Source organism: Abrus precatorius, unplaced genomic scaffold, assembly GCF_003935025.1.
Source record: "Abrus precatorius isolate BTA unplaced genomic scaffold, Abrus_2018 Scaffold4, whole genome shotgun sequence".
NCBI lineage: Eukaryota > Viridiplantae > Streptophyta > Magnoliopsida > Fabales > Fabaceae > Abrus > Abrus precatorius.
The window spans coordinates 3186206-3208763 of NW_020874384.1; the positions used below are offsets into that span (position 1 = coordinate 3186206).

At 30.8% G+C, this 22558-nt stretch overlaps 1 protein-coding gene across 3 annotated transcripts; it reads left to right on the top strand.

Moving 5' to 3' along the window:
• Window positions 1-2318: 2318 nt before the first annotated feature.
• LOC113865167 (D-ribulose kinase) lies at window positions 2319-5931 on the top strand. Of its 3 annotated transcripts, none has more exons than XM_027499553.1 (9): window positions 2320-2466; window positions 2557-2762; window positions 2934-3073; window positions 3152-3218; window positions 3502-3634; window positions 3860-3948; window positions 4267-4544; window positions 5308-5377; window positions 5482-5917. In XM_027499553.1, the coding sequence occupies exons 1-9, from the start codon at window positions 2394-2396 to the stop codon at window positions 5683-5685; spliced, it is 1260 nt and encodes a 419-aa protein (XP_027355354.1). In that variant the 5' UTR covers window positions 2320-2393; the 3' UTR covers window positions 5686-5917. The 3 variants fall into 3 exon arrangements, with proteins under 3 accessions (XP_027355355.1, XP_027355354.1, XP_027355353.1); XM_027499552.1 differs by having other exon boundaries at window positions 3152-3404; window positions 5482-5884; XM_027499554.1 differs by having other exon boundaries at window positions 2319-2762; window positions 5482-5931.
• The last annotated feature ends 16627 nt before the right edge of the window (window positions 5932-22558 follow it).

Genomic DNA, 22558 nt, shown 5'->3' on the forward strand with positions numbered 1-22558 from the left:
AAGTAAAATTATATCATATAAAAATATTTTACACGAATCAAGTCCATATTATAGGATTAAACACTTAATTAAGTTTATTGAGTATTTATCTTTTTGTTCATTTTCCATGGTGGTAATCGAATTCGTTAATAAGACGTTGGAGGAGATGAGTGAGACAGAAAGAGAAAACAGATGCAGAAAGATGTTGACTCTGAGTGCTGAAGAAAAATGACTGGTTTTGCTTCCAATCCAAAGGACCACGAGACCATCAATCATAGTCCACAAGACGAATCGTAAACCCAAAAAAAGAAGAGCAAAGAAAAGCGTAAGTTGTAATTGTGGGGTCATCTCAAAGGAGAAGTTAAAAAGATGGATTCCTTTCAACTAACCAACAACCGTGCATGCACCGGTAACAAAAATCTTCCACGATAAGGTAAACAAACAAACGCCAAAAATATTTTAAATGAAAAATAAATTAATATTTCTATTGTAGTCAATTCCAAGTGTGTTTGAATAGACTGTAATAGAAAAAAAAATTAAACCACAATTTGAAAAAAAGTTTATTACGTATTTTGTTTTTAATCCGAAGTTCTAATATGCTATCCGCGGTCACGATTCTTCTTTTTCACCCTTCTTATAATATTTTGTGCCAATGAAAGAAGAGTACAGGCAAAGAATACAAAGCGAATAAATTGATTTCCACTTTGGCACACTCCACCTTGAGTGGATGTTGTTGGCTTTATGGCACATGCACGAGGTAACCTTTTTTATTTCTTGTGGTCCACTTTTTGATGATACTTGTGACCGTGACGATACTGATCACTGGTGATTCACGTGCAATTAGGGACGTCTTTCAGAGCTTGGGGAGTTATGTTTCCTGGGTGTTCCAACTTTTTTTTCTTTGTTCGATCGATGGCAATATTGGGTTTTCACACTGCAGAGGCCAAAGTTCCCTTGTTTTCCTTTCTTCTGTAATCCTTTCCCAATCCCTAGCACTTTCTTGTGCAATTCAGAGCTCGTTTTTACCTCATAACTTCTTGATTCCTTTCCAATGTGCAACGTTCTATTTCACTGTGCAAAGAGCGTGTTCATTTCAGGTATTATAAATACTAAACTACTTTTTATATATTTTTCTAAAATATTGTTTTTGGTGGTATTATTATTAGAGTGTCGTTTTAAATAATATAATCAAATGTGTTAAAACAAATGCTTTTAACGATAAATTTTTCTTGAATAAGCTTAAAATAACTTATTTGAATAAGTTATTTTAAATAACTTACAAAAATTATAAAGTATTTTTTATAAGTTCTTTCAAATATATTCTAATTGCTTTTTGCTTTCTCTAAAAATACTAATACATAACTGTCTAAGTACGATGATTACACCTAGCATTACTGTAGAAAAATATTTGAGTGATTAAATACAATTAAAAATAATAATAAAGTATGTATGAACTAAATTAACTGGTTTTGGCTCAGGCGTGCAATGTGCAAGAAACTTAAGAATATTTCAGTATCACAAATTAATTACTCGATTTGAGTGATCTTATAGTAATTTTTTATAAGATACAATAATCACATATTGCTAACATTAGACGTGAAATACTAAACGGTATTTAGGGTTTTCAAAAGAACAAGAATAAAAATAAAATAAAACAAAATACTCAGAGTATGTTTGTTTGATTTTTAAAAGGAAAAAACATACCCTTAATGTTGTGATGATCTTTCCAATTTCCCCAAAACAGAAACTTGCACTTTTATAAGCACATCATGTGATTTTATAAAGGCTGAATTCGCTAAAACTTTGAAAATCCGATCTGTTTTGTTTCACATTAAACCATTGCCATTGGTTTAATGTGAAAAGTTGTCAATAAATTGGAATATTAAATATGCTATAAGTGGACCAAAATCATATAGGATTAGTCAAAAACACGTGATGGGCTCTTGTATCTAAGGGGTTGTTTGGTTTAAATTTTGTTTTTATTTTTTATTTTAATTACAAAACATTTTCAGCATTTCGGATATAAATCTTTAAAAATAAGAAACAGAATAAAAATAAAGTGATAATCATGTAATTAAAATTAAAAATAGAAAACGCTTTTTAAAAACCACATAACTTTTTTTTTTCTTCTAAAAAACCCAACAACCGCTACACTTTTCTTCTGTTTCTCTGTTTTATGGTCATTTTTAATGTCGTGTGTTTTTGGGTCATGGGAATAATAGCCAGAAGGACCAAGGAGGGCCCAATGACCCAAAGCCAAAATGGGCCTAAACCATGAGGACGATTCCACAAACACCCGCCACAGGGCATAAATTGTTCTACTACTATTATTTTTGTCTATGCCACCATTGTTTCCGAGGTCCCTTATCCTCGAGGAATGGGCAGAAAAAGTTAAGAGCTAAGAAGATTGCAATATGGTAGGAGCTATTTCAACAACACACCCAGCAAGCATCGTTTTAGTATCTTGGACATCAACCCAAAAATGTGGTATACGACCTTCCTACACGAGCAACTCCAATTTATTCAAATTTTCCCCTAATGCCAGAAAATCTATTAATACTTTGAACCTATCATCAGGCAACGGGTTATGCAATAAAGTAAGAAAACCAAAGGCAGTATCAATGTCCCTCGGAAACGGAAATAGAAATAATAAGATTAAGAATAAAGCAGTTGAAAGGCTCTATCTGGGGTTGGACTTTGGCACATCTGGTGCCAGGTTTGCCATTATTGACGAAGGTGGCACAATTCAAGCTGAGGCAAAGAAAGAGTATCCGCTCTACCCGGTATCATTTTAATCACATGCTATTTTCCTTATGTTTTATTAACTTTAATTCTCAGGACTAAATTTAAGTATCTAAAATAACATATTTATTATATTAAAAATATAAATTTATAATAAATATTTTTATTATTAAATTATCAAACTTTGTTCTGTGTTTGTCTTGTCTAGAAAGAGTGGAGAGTCATATGACTGGGTACGGTCATGGAAGGAGACACTGTCTTCGCTGCTTGAAGATGTCCCACTTGAACTTCGCAGACACATTGCCTCCATTTCTATTGATGGGACTTCTGCAACAACTATCATTGTTGATAGGTGGATGATCAACAATTTTATAATATTTTTGTTAATTAAGATAAATTATGACGTAGGAATGTGAATTTGGGATTGCAGTGACACTGGAGAACCGTTGTGGAGACCTTTTCTTTACAATGAAAGTTGTCCTGATGCACTACCAATGGTAAAATCTATTGCTCCTCCTAACCATACAGTTTGCACTGGCTCGTCCACTCTGTGTAAGCTTGTCTCATGGTGGAATCACGTTGGTTCAGACAAAAAATCTGCTCTTTTGTTGCACCAAGCGGATTGGCTTCTGTGGCTTCTTCACGGAAAGCTTGGAGTTACAGATTATAATAATGCTCTCAAGGCATTATTTAATAACCTCTATCATCTTTTTTTAATTTCTTCACATCAAGGATTTATGTCCAAGTTGGAAAATTTAACCATTGTTTTATGTTTTGCAGGTTGGCTATGATCCTGAAGTGGACTCATATCCTTCATGGCTAGTCTCTCAACCATATTATCATCTTTTACCTTCAGTAGTTGCTCCGGGAACTCCAATTGCTTGTTTAAAGGAAGAAATTAGAAATCAATTTGGTATGTTTTGTTTACATTGATTTCAATTGTAATGAGAATTCCTTCCTAGGTAATATATTCTATTTAAGGAAGCCTTATGAAAAATCAAATTAAACTATTTAAGGAAGCCTTATTTATCTGATTGCAATTGCTGTGCTATGTATCTATAAGAATTTATTTGATTTGCTAATTAAACCTTTACTGCTATGAAGTTGAAAATCAGATGGATAGTTCTTATTCTTTCAGGTTTTCAAAAGGATTGTGTTGTATGCGCTGGAACCACTGACAGTATAGCTGCATTTCTTGCAGCTCGTGCTACTCAACCTGGGAAAGCGGTAATTTTTTTTAAAAAAAAAAGAAAAAGCTTATCATATTTATTTATGATGGATTATCTGCAGACATTTTAGAAAGAAAACTTAAGTTCGTGGATTGTTTATTAAAATAGAAGTTTCATATTTTTTTCAGATTTTATATTCTGTTTTGAATAAAAAACGAATACAGCTTCAAGAACGGAAAATTTGTTGTTCCATTATGATTTTGCATTGAAGTTTTTCTGCTAAACTAGCTCTTTCAAAATTTGAAGATCACGTTTCTTATCTATGCAAATAAGCCACATTAGCTTTTTTATGTCTGATGTAGCCCTTCTTGGTTAGGTTACTTCATTGGGTTCAACCCTTGCTATCAAACTTCTCAGCAACACAAGAATTGAGGATTCTCGGTTTGGGGTGTATAGTCATCGCCTTGATGATAAATGGCTTGTTGGTGGTGCTTCAAACACTGGTGGAGCTGTTCTTAGACAGCTGTTCACTGATGATCAATTAGACAAACTGAGTGAACAAATCAATCCCTCACAAATTTCTCTTCTGGATTACTATCCTCTGCCAAAAGCTGGTGAAAGATTCCCAGTAGCGGATCCAAATTTAGCTCCAAGGTAAATCTCTTCTGCTTTGCGCTGGAACACTTATTTTTGGAATTCATTTCCCATTTCAATTTAGCTTGTTGAATCTTCTGTAAAGTGATTCAATTTCTTTAAGTAAGTGTTTTCAAATAAATTTGAAATTCTGTCAAATTGGGTATGCTCTCAGACCTGGGAAATCATTTTGTTTGATTGTTTCTAAAAGATTAATTTCTCTCTGCCAATTCAGTAAATTTACAAATTATCCCGTGAGGGGTCAACAATACTCAATAGCTAGTGATTAACCTACTTTTATCATTTTCAATAAGAAATGCTTAGTAATCAAAATTTCCATTACGTGTAAGTTCATTTCTCAGTAGGCACTGCTTAAATAGTTAAGGGTGCTATATCTTCGTAGGTGCTAATACTTAGTTTCACATTAACGCGTTTTAATTGGCATAGCGTGTTGGTAATTCTTAATTTTAGAGGAATAGTCGTTCTTTTTTATCTCCTTTAGGCAATTACAAAAGAAAAAAATATTATTTTGTCAAAATAAGTGAATTCAAGGCAGACTTTTGGATGACTGAACCAATTTGCGGAAAGGAGAAACGATGTCTCTAGTTCAATATGAAGAAACAGCTTTGATGGTTTCTTGAATGATTGTTTCATTTTGGATCATGTAACAAATCCAAATTTGGTTCTGCTAGCTGTGCCACCACAATCAAGGCAAAGTCCAGGTGCACATGTCACCACCGACCGATACTTCCAATTTTCTTAACTGAGTTTGATTTTTGGGCAGGCTACTTCCACGTCCAGAAAATGATGTTGAGTATTTGCATGGGATTTTAGAATCCATTGCGCGTATAGAGGTAAAAACCTTCTTGACTCATTTTAGACTTCTTTTTTAGTAAACAAGTGGGTCTGCATTTATGCACTGTAACCTAATGCGAAGCACTCCTGAATGATATTTTAGGCAAAGGCATATGGGTTGCTAAAGGAGCTAGGAGCAACCGAAGTAGACGAAGTTTTCACATCCGGGGGAGGAGCCAAAAATGAGAAGTGGATAAAGATAAGAGAGAGGGTGCTTGGTTTACCAGTGTGTCGTGCAAATCAAACAGAAGCTGCCTACGGAGCTGCATTATTGGCTATAAGGGGTGATAAAAAAAATACATTGTGAAAATATTGCACCATCACATGTTTGGTCAAGTTGACTTGGAGATCGTCTCAACTTCTCAGTGTTGCATTTGAAAGAGTGATTTAATTTGTCATTCAAGAAGTTCCTGAAAAAAATGTAACTTATCGTGGAGAATGATGGAAGAAAATTTCAACAAGGTGTTACATTCTGGAGTTGGGAGTCCAAGTCATATGAACATGTTAATTGATGTTTTAAATGGCTAAATTGATGTTGGATTGATTGTTGCACCAAAAGTAAACACTTCCATCATTTCGGTAACGGAGTTAGATCTTTAAAATGGCTAAATTGATGGTTCCGGAGCATTCAACTTCTAATTTAGGATTTCATATTAAAGGACGCTTCACTTCTAAAAATAAACGTTAAGGACTGCTTTGGAGAGTTTACAAACAGTGCATAGAAGAAGTTTTTTAATATAACTTATCAAATAAATTTTTAGCTTATTTTAATAATAATTTTATTGTTAAATTTATAACATAAAATTATTTTTTAATATGATTTTTATTAAAAGAGAAAAACACAGTAAATCTATGTTGAGAATAATTCTGTTTAGAGACGAATACTAACTGCAGTTGTTGGAAGTTTGTTGTTTTAGTTTGTTTCTTGTAACATGTTTGAGTTTGGTTAATGTGGGATGCACGTAGTATATATATAAAATATTATTATGAAATAATAAAATGCGAGGTATAATATTAGTCTATTTCTTCTCTCTTTGAAAATTCCCTTATTGTATGTGTAATCATTGTTTAAGTGTGTACGAAAGATCTTGAGTTATGATATTAAAGGCAATCTTTTGTCTAAGTCACTAACTCAAATATGTAACGAAGAAAATTAGTGGTAGATTCAAGTGAAAGAATTATGATATCTTATAGTCTTTTTGACGATAAAAATGTTAGAAGACGTGTTATATTGAATATAATTAAAAATAATACAAATGTTAAAAAAATATTGGTAGACACGGAAATGACTCTAATCCTCTTGTATTATTGTAAATATCATTAAAAGGTATTTGTATGAGTGTGATTGAAAAGGAAGATATACCTAATTAATAAAGAAACTTATATGAGAGAAAGTACTGAAATCAAGATAAGTGAAAAAATTTCTCTTAATGAATAAAAATAGAGAAGTTTAAAAAATAAATATGCATAAAAGACCTACAAATTTTTGTTTCAAGTTTTGAGTTATATTAAGTACTAAAATCTGTTTATATAATTTGTTTGTAATCCAATAACAACATATTTTTTTAGTGTTTAAAATTTCCTTATTTGCTTCCAACAATTTATTTATAAAAGAAAAAAATTGATAAGTAATTATTATTAAGTTAATTTAAAATACATAATATTATTAATTCATAAAATGTTTATTTTTATTTTTCATTTTTGCAAGCAAAATCACTTTAAAAGAAAATACAAAACTGCGGTGGAAATTGTCAAAGTAGAGTGGGCTATATATGAGGGGTGGTATGACCAGGCGTGTTTGGTTTGATATGGAAAGTACTGCTGCAACTTATGCCGATTAGACGTTCCGCCGTGCATTCCAGAGGGCGGTCGTCTGGGATTTCACTCTTCTTTTTCAATATTCATTAATTTATTACTCTTAATTTTCTGCCATCCAGGGTACCATGACTTCATGTTTCCTTTATTTTCTAGACAAAATTAGTGATAGACTTTGTGGTTTATTATTATTATTATTGAGTTAATTTAAAAATAAATTATTTAAATAGAGTAATTATAAATCACATTATTTATTTAGTGTGATTTTTTATAAGTGACTTTTTTACAATAATATTATTAAAAAATAAAAAATTATAAAAATAAACTTAACAAAGATTTATATACTAGAATGAACCTAATTGCTATAGCACAAAAATGTCAGAATTAGTTTTTTTTTTATATTTTTATATAATAAAATAAATATTATTAATTAAAATATATTTATATTTTATTAAAATAAATATTTATAATATGTTATTCTAATAAATATTTTGTTAATTATATATAATAAAATAAGTTATTATTTGAATTATATTTATATTTTTATATTATTTGAAAATAAATAAAAATAATAAATAATATTTATTTTACATATTTATGATAATAAATAATATTTTAAAAAAAAATTAATTATATTTTTAAAAATTAAATAAAATAATTAAATAATAAGTAAATTATTTTAGATAATTTCTAAAAATTAATTAAAATATTTAAATAATAAGTATAGTATTTTATATAGTAATGTTAATGATTAAATTATTTATATTTAAAGAATAATAATTATATTTTTAAAAATTAAATAAATACATTAAATATTATTCAGTTTATTTATTTATTTAAATATATAATTTTGAGTTAATACTTTTAAATATTAATGTGATAAAATGATATTTTGAATAAAAAATTTATTTTAATTAAATTAGTTTTTTTTAAAATTATATTATTTAATATTATAATTTTTAATACTCTAAACCTTAAAATTTTATTATTATAATTTTTAATAAAATTTATTTTAGAATAAAAATTTATTTTTAAAAAAGTAAATAAAATATTAAATTATAAGTTAATTATTTATACTTGAGACAAATATTTTAAAATTATCGTTTTCATATTACTAAGGTAACATTAATGAATACAAAGTGCATTAATAAAAATGATAACAAATTTATAATAATATTAATGATTAACTATCTTTGTAATGGTGGCCAATCCCACAACGAGGGCGACGTCTATAACGTGGTGAGTTTCATCGTTGTGGTTGTTGCTCTAGGATTTCAAGATAAAGTTGTGTAGGATTTGGATCATCATGAAGGTCTAGTTGTTGGAATGTATTTGATGAATTATTAGGTTCATTAGCAAAATTCAGTTGGTAACGAAACTGCATGTAAGTTTGTGATGAAGATGGAGTTGTAAAATCAACTCCAAATAAGTTTGTAAAAAAATCTTCCGATGTTGTTGCAAACGAATGTCTTGTGTTAATTATGTTTACTTCTGGTGTAATGTTCAAAGGAATTAATGCAGTCTCGTGGTACGACGGTATGGAAGTCGTATCGATTTCAAATGTGTTGGTAGTCCTTTGTTATTGATCACTCTTCCTTGTATCTTGTAGTAGTGGTGACACAGATAGAAAATAGATGGAATTGACAATGTACCATTCTATGTATTTTTGTGTGTGACACAATGGGTCTTGCATTAGATAACCCGTAATTGTCAGCTCACGTCTGTTATTCCATATCTCAATCCATTGAGCATGTCTTGTAACCCAATTTTCATCTTGTCTTCCTCTCATGTCAATTTTGTGGAGGTCATTCAAATTATTCGGTGGAGAAGGGACTTCTTGGAATAGACAAAACTATAATTTGACTCTATTTGTTTGGTGTCATTCAAAAATTGCAAAATAAAGGATGACAATACATGAAGTCCACAGTTAGATATCTCTATATACTTCCATGGGTATTGATATTTGCAAGTCTTGATATGACGCCCATAAAAACTACAAATAAATTTAACTTTGTTACTTAAGATGATGTGTAAAAGATAGAAAATAAATATGAATTCAAATTTTTGTTATGAAGAGTTACTTAATTAACTTGAACGTCATCAAACATTGATTTGTAACCCACAATATCATTGTGAGGTTTATTTTGAAAGTTTAGTACTCTACCCTCGCTCCATCTGCACACGAGAATGTATGTTGGTGAATTACTAGAAATTGGGCAATATATGGCATGTGATACCATGCCCAGGACATTAACAGTGATGAGTAACCATCCATTCTTTTGCTACCAACTTCTGTGGCTCTGAACATTTCCCTGTACAACATAACTAAACAAGCAGAACTCTAACTATATCATCTTGTTTTTTTAAGATTAGTTAATAAAGCTAAATACATAAGATGTACTTTGTTGCCTGTTTTATCAGGCATCAAAACATCTCTAATTAAACCTAGTATATAAGCCATACAATAGGCGTCAACTTCTTCTTCAATTAGTTCTTCTAGTAACGGCAACATGTTATCTCTTAGCCACTTTAGTTTTAGCATAGAGCCAATGATCAATTGAAATTTTTACAATCTTATTTCCTCTCATTCCTAATTAATTAATCATCTTTTGTGCCTAATTAGTTTGAATTGAATCATTTTATGATATTTGAATTTTATTTGGGCTTTATTTAATTTTTCCAGCATTAGGCAAATTCTGATACTGTTTTGGTTTCTAGGCCATATCTTGAGTTGTAGAGCTCAGTTCATTATGATTCTTAATTTGTAGGAAAGCTAAGAGAAAGGTACACAATTTCTATGAGAGGTCAGAAACTAATTCTGATGATAAGAAGCTGAAACTGGGCCTGGAAAAAGTCAAAACGCTGCACTCGCAGTTTCTGACCTTGGTGTAGTATTTGGGCCATATCTCAGTCCACAGATATCCGTTTAAGCCCATTCCAGTTGCGTTTTGAAGCTAACATTCAGGGCTACAATTTATCTTCATATCAGAAATTAAATCGGATAGATCTTTAAGGCCAAAAATACTACACAATATCTTATCGGATTCAGCATGGATGTTGGGCAGCAATTACAAGCATAACTTTCCCTCCAAAATTCAAACTTGAACAAATAATGATTCTAGAGACAGCTATTGAGTAGAGGATTAATGTAATTGAATAATTATTAATTAGTTTTTATATTTTGACCCTTAAGAGCATGTATTTAAATTAGGGCAGCAGGCTGTAAAATGGTTGGTTGGGACGTTAGGTTAGATTAGGTTTATGTTTTAGGGTTTTTGTTTTCTTCTTCTTTTTCTCTTCCGTCTTTACCTTTTGTTTTTCTCCATTAATGGAGGCTTAGACTTTCATCTAGTCCAAGGATTGAAAAAGGGCTGAGACACTCTTCAGGATCAGTTTCGCAATTCATTCAACAACAAATTCAGTTTCATCTCTTCCTTCTTTCTCCTTTTGCTGATTATGATTTCGAATAAAAGTTCTTTATTTGGATTGATAATTGTGCAGTTGTTTGATTACATATTATTCGATTGATGTATGTAATTAATTCTTGAAGGAGTTTGAATTAGATTTTCAGATTTGAGATATAAGATCAATGGCATTAGTGAATTAAATTTACACCAATCGATTAGGTTCTAGAGGTTTCTGAACCTTGAGTAAATTGTGTGTTAATCGAATGTATGAGGGTTCTCATGTGAATGCTTAATTTGAATTGAGGTTTCATTCGAATTTAATGTTAATCACTAATTTGTTGGTTGATGCATCTTCTTGGAATCCGGTGATAGAGTGATTATAGTTCTTCTAAATTTTTAGATTAGAGTTTTTAATTCTTGTTAACTTTTGATTTTAATTAATGTTATTCTATAAATCAAACCCCCTATAATTTTATAATCGTATAACATTATCATTGTTGTGAGACGACTCGGATTGCACCTCTTACTACATAATTTTTATGCAATTCAGTTTTTATTAATTTGTCCGAGCGCGACACTCGCGATCAACCAATAAGTGACTCTCTCTTGACTGGCACGATACCGAGATATGTGTCACACATTTCCTCCTAGTCAAACATCGCTGGACCAACGACTAGTAAACCATCAACTTTTAGCCCGAGTTGAAGTGCAACATCCTCTAGGGTTATGGTGCACTCCCTTGTTGGAAAATGAATTGTGTGAGTTTCAGGTCTCCACCTTTCGACCAAAGCTATTATCAATGCGTGATCCACCTTAAGATGCCTTAGTTTTGCTATTCCAATAAAACCAAGTTGTTCAAGTATAGGAACAATTAGAGGACTGGGTTCTGGCATTGAATGACAGAAAGATGAAATCACGTTTTCAGTTTCTTGCAGTTATTAATAAATTAGTAACATTATATATAGAATATTGATTTATATATTCAGTTAATAATGCTAATGTGTAAAACTTACCGTTCTTCCAATTAAGGCGGACCTGTGTTCGTTTTACTTCTAGAACAACATTTTTAGTAATGGGAGTAAAGACAGATAGAACGAAGAACAAAGATGGATGCAAGTTTGAATGAAAACATATGGCCTTGGATGAACATATTTATAGATAAATGGAGAAGTCATTATCTCTTGGCATGCGTGATTGAGAAGTTACGTAACCTTGGTTTGCGTGACTGAAAAGTCATTATTTCTTAGTTTGCGTGACTGAGATGTCACTATCTCTTATTCTGCGTGACTAAGAAGTCACGTAGTCTCGGACTGCATGACTGAGAAGTCACTATCTCTTGGCATGTGTGACTGAGAAGTCACTATTTCTTGGTCTACGTGAATGGAGAGGTCACCATCACTCGTAAAACATGGTAAAACATTGAATGATTGAGAATCTAATGTTACCATTATAAATAGTCATATTCGTGTTTATTTTATTCATTCAACCTTCTAAGCTTATTCCTTATTCTTATGAACCTTCTCCTTCTAAAAATATCTTCAATCTATGTCATTATTCACTCTGACAGTGTCATTAACCAATGTCTTAATGAAAAAGTCACGTTCACCTCACCATCAGCGAAATTAGTACATCTAAAGAGAGGAGTGACTCTACAAAGGCTCAAGAAAGTCATCCACATAAAACTTAACTGAGACTCAAATGAAAGGGTGACAACGATACATTTTCGCTACCCAATTAGACTTGGCCCGGGAGTTAGCAAGTACACATGTGTTGAGTTGAACAATAATGAAGACGTCAAGGCACTCTTCAATATCTACAATTCAAATCAACTTCAATCAGGTATAGAATTATATGTTACATTTGCTACAAACGTAACCCAACCACCACAACTTTCACATTCACCTTCACCTTACCAAACTTACGAAACCATAAATCCATCCTTTTGAACATATGATATGAATTTTGACCTTCAGTCCAACACATAACTTTTAACTGGTCCATTCATGGACCTCCATGAAATACCCTCTGAACCATTTCATCAAACCTTACCCTCTCAGCCTCTTGAAGAAGCCCCCATTGAAGAACATGTTGTTGTGGGGTCTCCCAATCGAAGTATTTGACCCTTTTAGCGAGGACAAAGATGAAATCTTATCTCAATAGCAGGATGATGAAGAAGACTCCCTCCCACTTTCAAATATTCTACCATCACAACCATTACCATTATACAACCCACTTCCACATTTTCTAAACATTCTCAGTCAAATACAAGAACATGACTCTGAGTTTGGCCATGTCCTTGATTGTGAAATGGTAGTGTATCCGCCTGGAACAGTATTTGTTGGCCAACGCTTCCTAAGAAAAGCACAAATGCAAGATGCCATAAATAGACTTCACATTGTCAATCATTGCACTTACAAGGTTAAAATGTCAAGCACAACTAGGATTGTCATGGAATGCGTTCACAACGACTGTGCTTGGACATGTCGCGCTATATTGCACACCAAAGAGCAACACTAGAAAATAATGAAGCTTGAAGGATACCACACATGTGCTTCCCCACTCATTTCACATGATCATAACAAGTTGGGATCACAAATGATTTCTCAAACCATTCGTGAAATTATTGAGACTGATCCATCCACACCCATCGCAACCATCTTAGTCCACATAAAGTCCACAATGGGTTATACAATCAGCTATAGAAAGGGATGGTTGGGGAAACAACATGCCATTAAAAATATCTTCAGAAATTGGCAGGAGTCATACCATAAGTTACCTAGATAGTTGCTTGCAATGAAACTGTATGTTTCAGGCTTCATATGGAAATTGAGTACACAACCGGCATACAATGGTGACTTGCTTGACGAGGGGAATGTGTTCTTGAAGAGGTTGTTTTGGACCTTCAAGGCATGCATTGATGGTTTTGTCTTTTGCAAACCAATTGTTCAAGTGGATGAAATATTTTTGAGTACACAACTGGCATACAACGGTGACTTGCTTGACGAGGGGACTGTGTTCTTGAAGAGGTTATTTTGGATCTTCATGGCATGCATTGATGGTTTTGTCTTTTGCATACCAATTGTTCAAGTGGATGAAACATTTTTGACTAGCAAATACAAAGGGACTTTATTAGTGGCAGTTGCACAAGACGATCACAACAACATAATTCTCATTGCCTTTGTTGTATTTGAAGGTGAAACTAGTGATGCATGGTTTTTTTTTTTTGAAAAACTTAAGGAGGTATGTGATCTCGCAAGAGGGGTTGTGCCTCATTTCAGATCATCACGAGACCATAAGAAGTGCATACTCCAGAAATGGAAGTGGTTGGACAGAAAACAATTATGCCCATGTCTATTACATTAGACACATTGCACAAAACTTCATGCGACGATTCAAAAATGTTGCATTGAAGAAAAATGTTGTCGATATGGGTAATTTTAATTTTTTACATACTTTATATAATCGTTAATATTTTATACAATTGTTTAGCTAGTTATATTAATTTAATTTGTAATCTTGTTTCCAGCATATAGGATGACTGAACCGAGATTCTTTTACTATTACAACATAGTAAAAGATAATAATCTTGAAGCTGCACAATGGTTGGACAATATCTCAAGGGAAAAATGGATACTGGCATGGGACAACAGACGACACTGGGGATACATGACAACAAACCTAGTGAAGTCAATCAATTCAGTCTTGAAGAAAACCAGAAACTTACCAATTTACTCCATGGTCATGGCAATATACACCCGTTGCAATAAGTTCTTTATTGACAAAAGCAAGAAAGTAGATGCAATAATTAATGCTGAACATATGTACTTGGAGGTTGCAACTAAAGCAATTCAAGATGCACAGTCAAAGGCGAACACTCATGAGTCATCACCTTTGACAAAATAAACACTAGATTTTTAGTCTAAGAAACGCAACATCCAACATAAATTCAACCCGTAGGAAGATTTACAGTACGGTTAGATGAAATATGATGTGATTGTGGCAAGTTTCAAAAAGTTCACATCCCATGCAAAACAAACACACCATGACTTTGACATCTACATATCTCCTGTGTATACCTTACAATAAGTTTCTAAGGTATACAAAGGTATATTTGGAGAACTCAGACACGAAGACTATTGGCCAACTTACATAGACCCAACTTTGTGTCCAAATTCAGAAATGAAAAAACTTCAAAGGGTCGACCCAAATCCAGTAGGATAAGAACAAAGATGGACATTAGAGAACAACAAAGGCAGACAAAAAATTATTCTTATTGTCATATCCCTGATCACACAAGGAAGACGTGTCCAAACATCGCTTAAGCTTGTAGTTCTTGCCATTGATTTATGTTATTATTATTATTTTAAAATTTTCTTAATGTCATTTTTAATTTTATGAATGTCATTACAACTTTTAAATTTTTATTATTTGTAATTTATATTAAATATACAATTATATATATAATATATCAACATAATATTATTTAATTGTATTTATTAATACTAATAATATGTTTTTTAAATAAATAATTATGTTTAAATTTTAATAAATATTAATATCTCAAAATAAATACATAAACTAGTTATTATTTAACAATTTTATTTAATTTTTAAATATATAAAATTAAAAAAAATTATTATAATTTTTATTTTATATAAATTTAAAATTAAATAAATTATTATTGTAACTTTTAAAAAAATATAATATTAAATAATCAAAAATATAATTTCAGAATATAATATTAACATCATTTTAAACAATCAAAATTATATTAATAATATAATAAGAAAAACCAAAATATTATTTATTATCTTAAATATGTAAAATAAATTTTAATAAACATTTAAAATTAATATTATTTTTATTTTTATTCATTTTCAAATAATATAAAAATATAAACATAAATCAAATAATAACTTATTTTATTATATATAATTAATAAAATATTTATAAATATTTATTAGAATAACATATTATAAATATTTATTTTAACAAAATATAAATATATAAATATATTTTAATTAATACTATTTATTTTATTATATAAATATATATATATAAAGAAAAACTTATTAGATTCTGAATTGATATTTTTGTGCTATAGTAATTAGATTCATTTCGGTAAATAAATCCTTGTTGAGTCTATTTCTGTAATTTTTTATTTTTTTAATAAAATTTCTGTAAAAAAGTCTTTATAAGTAGCATGATACTTATTTTTTTAAAATGAGTATTATCTCGTTAAGCAATATTAATGCTTATTTTAATTTTATAATGTTAAAATGTTAAGAACAATTAATTAAATTTAAAAAATAAATATTTGATATTAATATAGGTATTGATGAAGGATTTATTTTATAATAGTTTCTATTTTTTATTTAAATTTATAAATTTAGTTATTTTTTTCAAATATTTGATACATAGTATTAATACCGATTGAAATGATACTCATTTAAAAAAATAAAAAATTAAGTATTATTTCTTACTTATATCTTATAATGCTACATAAAGTTATAATGTATTTTTTAAATGAAAAAGTTAACATGCATAATGTATAAATTTAAAAGAATTAGTTTAAAATTTGGAGAATGTTAGTTTTTATCACATGTGTTACACAAGTTACTCTAGACCTCATATACATAATCATACAAACAATAAATGAGCAACGCCATTCAATATTTGGGAATTTAATTTTAATATGACATTTTGTTACATAATTACCAGAATATGGACTTTTCTCTATAATTACGAAAGTGTGATTTTTGAAAAATTGCTATCGACGATTTTTACCATATCATGTCCCAGGCTCCTCTCTTCTCTTCTTCATAAGGTATGTTTCTAAGAAGATTAGGTGAGCATGCAGACCTAAGCAATGTAATTATGTAACTTACACTTTTCTTTGAATTGAGGCTATTATAGAGACAAAGTTTTTGCAATTCTAGAGCGCGTCCCTGCAAGTTAATCTCTCAGCTTCTGTTATTTATTTCTACCTGAGATTCGCATTAAAGCACAAGAAGGTGTTGTATCTAACATTAGGCTGCAGTAAAATCGCCGATAGTGAGTTTTACTAGCTTTTTCTTCCTCGAGCTTTGTTGCTCTGTCGTACAACTAAAAAATAATGGGTGGCGATTTTACCAGCACAATAATACATTGTCTTGCAACTAAAAATCATGTGACGATTTTTACCAGCATAGTAATGTATTGAAATGTTATTTTTTGTGGATGGAGTTGGAACTATGCCTATAAATAGGAATTGAATCATGCTGTATGCGCGGATGAGAGAGGAAAATATGAAAAAAGAAAAGGAGAAAGGAGCTTACAGAAGAACAATATCAAAGATGGGAAGAAATAAAATAAAAAAAAATGAGAAAAATTTTATAGAGAGTTACAAAAAAATTAGAAATTTATTAAAATAGTTCAAGACGTGACTATGGAATAGCACAAATATATTTCACAATGTATTCGTACTCAAAATGTAAGTAAATATTTATTTTTTAATACATGCAATGTAGTATAATAAAATATACTTCAAATTATTATTTACAATAAACTTTATCAAACATTATAAGCTTTAAAATCGACATCAAATTATTTACATACCAATATCAGTTTCTAATTACGACTTAATCATAATTATTACAATTTCAACATAACTTAAGTCCTAAGAGAGCAAAATTTTCCTTACAACGCTACTGAGAATATAATCCTAAAATAGATCAATCTTCTTTTATTTCTTCATTTCAATTCTTGAAAAATCAAAACATAAGGGTAAGTATTATCCATCTTGTAACACCTTAAATTTAATTTCAATTAAATAATAATTTTGCAAATCGGATAACCAATTTTCATAAAAAATTTCAAAATAAGTGAAGGATTACAAATTAATATTAAATAACTGCTATAGGACTAAGTCAATTACAACAATTTCAAAATAAAATCTAAGTCCAATAGCAGTCGATCCGTCCCTTCATTGAGTCCAGTGCTGATCGTCTTGATTACCTGAAAAATGAATGTAAGGGTGAGTACTCTACACTACCCAAAAATACACAGTCAACATAGAGTCTCACCTCTAATACTTTTCCAATACATTAAACAATTACATTCACAAGTAGCATTCCACATCCATAAGTATAATTCATAAATCCATGCATATACACGTCAGCTATATTCACTGCAGCACTGTGATCACAGATTTACACCATGAATGGTTGCTGGTTACCCCTGCCTCATAGATACCACGTGGACAGTCACGAGTCGCTCAGCAAAGATAGTAGTCAGAGGTCTAGTCAGGAAGAGAGTGTGTGGTCCGTGGTGCACCCGTTCCGTAGTCGGTGTCACCATTACTCCCTCTTTCCCAAGGTATATCTACCGTCCTCATCTCCCACATCCACAGTGTATCGCTGAACCATTTACAGCACATTACAACGGCGCTAATACCCCCATTCACGCATGCAATAGTCATGCTTATACATGGCACACAGCGCACATGGCACTCAAATACACGACACTAGGCTCACATTCATATCACATTACACGGCACATAGCTCACATTTGTTCACAATATCATTAATTCACCAATCAATGGCATTCCATCACACACAATCACCCTTACGGGGTCCAATTATTCTATCACACATCACACTGCATATCAATTTCCATCAAACACACAATTTCTATCTTCTATATCAGCCACATTGCATTAATCATCAAAACACACAAGAATTACAATGCATTGAGATAAGGTAGAGTCCTCCCTTACTTTAGATTGACATCCCACACTGAGATTCGACCACAAACGTTCTCCCTACACAAATTTCAGCCTAAAACACATGGAAAAACTCCATGAGAACTCCAAGAAACCGAGAAACAGAGAAAAAGGGATGAGAAACGAAATCCTAACCATTAAAACTCACCTTCAAGCGTTCTTCACACGAATTCAACCTTCAATCAAGCTCCCGAACGACTTTGAAAGCAATTTAATCGGTGGAAAAGGGTTCTGGGTCGTGGGATTCGAAGGGATTTTTGAAAAATAACTTCTCAAACCCTAAACCCCCTTTAAATCCTTTTCTTGTCACGACACTCTCGCTACAACGAGATATTTTCTCGCTGCAGTGACATGCTCTCACGCTGCAATGAAAATATTAGATGAAACTGCACCCTGATTTCTGCAGAATTTTGCTACAGCGAGACCCTCTCACTACAGCAAGACTGCACTTAAAAATACACCCTAAATTGTCGCTCTGTCGCTACCGCGAAAAGGCAACAGTTCTGATCCTTCCTCCCAGGGCCCTCTCAGCCCAGTATCACGCCCTGTACTTAGGCACTTAGCCCATCTCAGCCCTATCCAGTCATGCATACACATAAATACACACATCCGTGTACTTAATACACATAAACTTCATTATAAAAAAAATCAACACACATATGAATATATATGCATATTTATAATAATAATAATTAATATTACCAAAATTCGGGGCGTTACACATCTTACTGAATCCTTATTTTATGAAATACTCAAATAATACAAAAACCATTATCTTAATATATTATCTAAGACACATTTTCTCAACAATTCTCTCTCCATTTTGGTAACATAAGCAACTTCAAATCCACATCCACAGCCATACACATCAATTCTCTTTTCATAATTTTCTTTCATATGTAATCAATTTCACACTTTCTCAACAATTCAAAATATCACATTATACAAATCAATACAATACATCAAAGGTCGAACACCTTTAGACTCAACCCAATCGTACAGTAAAAAATACACAAAACTAAATCACATACCACATATACATTGCTAGAGATCACATTTTCTTAGTCTTAATAAAAATTATATATCCTAAAGTTTTGCTATTTTCCCATTACACATATTGTTCAAAACAATAATTCACAACATTAATCATACATACATAATAATCAATAGATAAATGTAAAAACTTCTTAAATATGGTTTTATTCATAACTTTTACATAAAATCTTATTTAGGTAGTTTCGAAAACAAATCACAAGTTTTCATGCCTAAATATCTATTTTTAACACTATACTTTTAAGAAAATATTAGGGCTCTACTATCCAAAACAAGAAAAAATTGAGTTTTTAAGCCAAAAACATATAAATAAAGTTAGAGTTTGGGATCAACTCCTCTTACTTGAAAATAGGTCTCTCACAACAAAGAGATAAGAGATAATGTCCTTAAAACCAAGTTCTCCTTGAGATTCAAAAGAAAGGTGCAACACTTTTTATGAAATATATTGTTTAAAGACTAAGATTTCCCTAAGCATTGTAAAAATAAAGTAACTTTTAGAAGAAAGAAAATGATGAAGTAAGAGAGAGATTAGAAGATTAAACTTCAATAACTTAATGGAATAAAAGGGAATTGATATTTAAGCTCAAATTCAAAAGAGGTTTAGAGATTAATGAGGTTTTCTAGTTGGAGGAGGGAGTGAGAAACAGAGAGAGGGATGAGAATGATTACTTACTTTGAAATATATGTTTTTATAATGCAAGAATCACTTAAGTATCCCTTTTTTTTAGGATTTTTGCTTGAGTGAGAAAACTAAACAAAATTTGCTACTTTTTATGTTGATATTTTCACTTGAGTGAAAGATTTTTCGCTTGATTGAAAATCTTTCCTATAGCTACTTATTTCGATTGACCATTTTTGCTTAAGCGACAACATTTTTGTTTAAGCAAAAATACAAATGAGAAAGTCTTATCTATTCTTACTTGAGCTAAAAATTTCCACTTAAGCTAAAAGGATGTCAGGGCTCCTAGCCTCTCTCAGTGACAATACTACTGTTACCAAAAAAAATTAAGGTGTTACATATAGAAAAAAATGATCTCCATAGGTACATCAACAGCATGTCAGGGCTCTTAGCCTCTCTCAGTGACAATACTAAAGGTCATCATAGTCATTCGTTGGTAAATGCTCTATTGGACAGTCCAATCTTAAACTCAGAGATCTTTCTCAGTCAAAAGAACCCACATCTTGATTAGTTTGTGTCCCATCTACACATACAACAAATAAACATATAAGTACAAACAAGTGTACCAAATAGATAAAGAGTGAGTCTGTGCAATCAATAAAATCAATCAAGTTGTGTACTAAATAAAAGAGTCACCCACTAACAATCTCATAATATCCATGAACAATTGAGTCCACACATTACAACATCAATTATCCACATCGCTGGTCCAATCATATAATCATAAAAGACAAATGTCAATGATGCATGATATAATTCACCTATGGAGTTTATTTTTGTTTAACCATATGAGTGCAATGCATGAGGATTGCAAAATCATCTGATCAATCACATCAGTTTCATGTCAAAGGCGTTCCTATTCTCTAATATAAATCATATCTCAACACATTTTCAATTCAAAAGTAGTTTATTAATACAATGACCTACCATGATTTCAGTAATTGGTGTCTACATTAGAATTTGCAAGAGTTTGTTAGCAATGTGACCTAACCACATTGCGCTACTCTCCACTATTGAATCATCTCCTCCTTTGCCACCCTCAAGGTTTTCCTAGAACCTGAACACTAGCATCCCATAACTGTGCCAATTGTAGTATTGACCAAATTTTTATTTTTCTTTTTGATTATGATGCATGTTTATATTTTCCTATTATTAATTCTCCCAATTTAATCACCAAACTACTCTAACCAGCACGTTCTATAGATGCTATGCTCTATCATAAAATAACAAGCATGTTTCTCACAATGCACTTTTCATCAAGATTAGATACATGTACTCCATCTTGTTAAATTTTGCCATTTCACTTCATTTCATCCCTAACCCATTGTAGGTTTCCTTTAATGAAGTTCTTCATTACTCTATCTAAGTTAATATTGGGGGTTATTAAAATTATTCTCTAAAGTGTCTTACATTGCTATGGATTCATTTTAGGTTAGGTAGAATTTTTTATTCTTTTGTGCTCACGATTCTCGCTCATTGATGTGTGTTATCTTCTAGCCCCGTACTCCATTTTTTAATTTGTATCTCTTTATTACCACCCCTTGATCTTTAGCTTCAGAGTTATGTTACTACACTTTTTTTATGTCATTGTCTAGTTAACGCTAATCATAGGTGTAAGTAATTACTCATCCCTCTTTTACTAGTCTTTTATCATGGATAAAAATCATGTAGTTTTCGAATATTTTGTTCTCCCCTTTTCTCACATTGTTACATTATATTATTGTGAATAAGGTTAGAATAATACCTTGAAGAGTAGATCTAGGATTCAATCTGAACCATTATAATTCATGTGTTTTTTTAATTTTTTGTTTCAAAAATTATTTGCACTATTATTTTTTCATTCCAATAGAACTGAATTTAATTGATTTATTATTCCCCAAAATAAAGTAAAACACAAGTAGATATTTAAGGGCGTTACATGTCACATTTTAAAATAGCTATGAATAGAAAATATACTTTATAAATACTCTATTTAATAAATTTGATTCTAAATTAATCTTGAAATAAATAATAATGATAGCATTTTAATTACAAATAATTGTTTTAAAAATAAAATTTTTAATTTTTAATTTAAAATTTTTTATCGTCTCATTTTTTTATTTAATTTACTAAATGAAAGATAATAATTTATTTCAATGTGAGAGGAAAAAATTAAAATAAAAAATAAAAAAATGTTTTTATATTTTAAATAAAAAAAATTAACAATGAAATATAAGTCTGAATTTATTTTATTTTAATATCGTTTTAAAATTAATTAAATTGGAACTAAATACTTAATTTTAATATCATCTCAAATTTCACCTTTCTCAATCCAAAACATGTTTATTACTTCAAAAATAGTTTAACTTTTTTAGTATATAGCAAACAAATTTTAAGAGCAGTAATTAAATATTAAAATAAAGAAAAACATGTTTTGGATTGACTTTTAAAGTATTCATATTATTTGATATTTAATTTATATTAT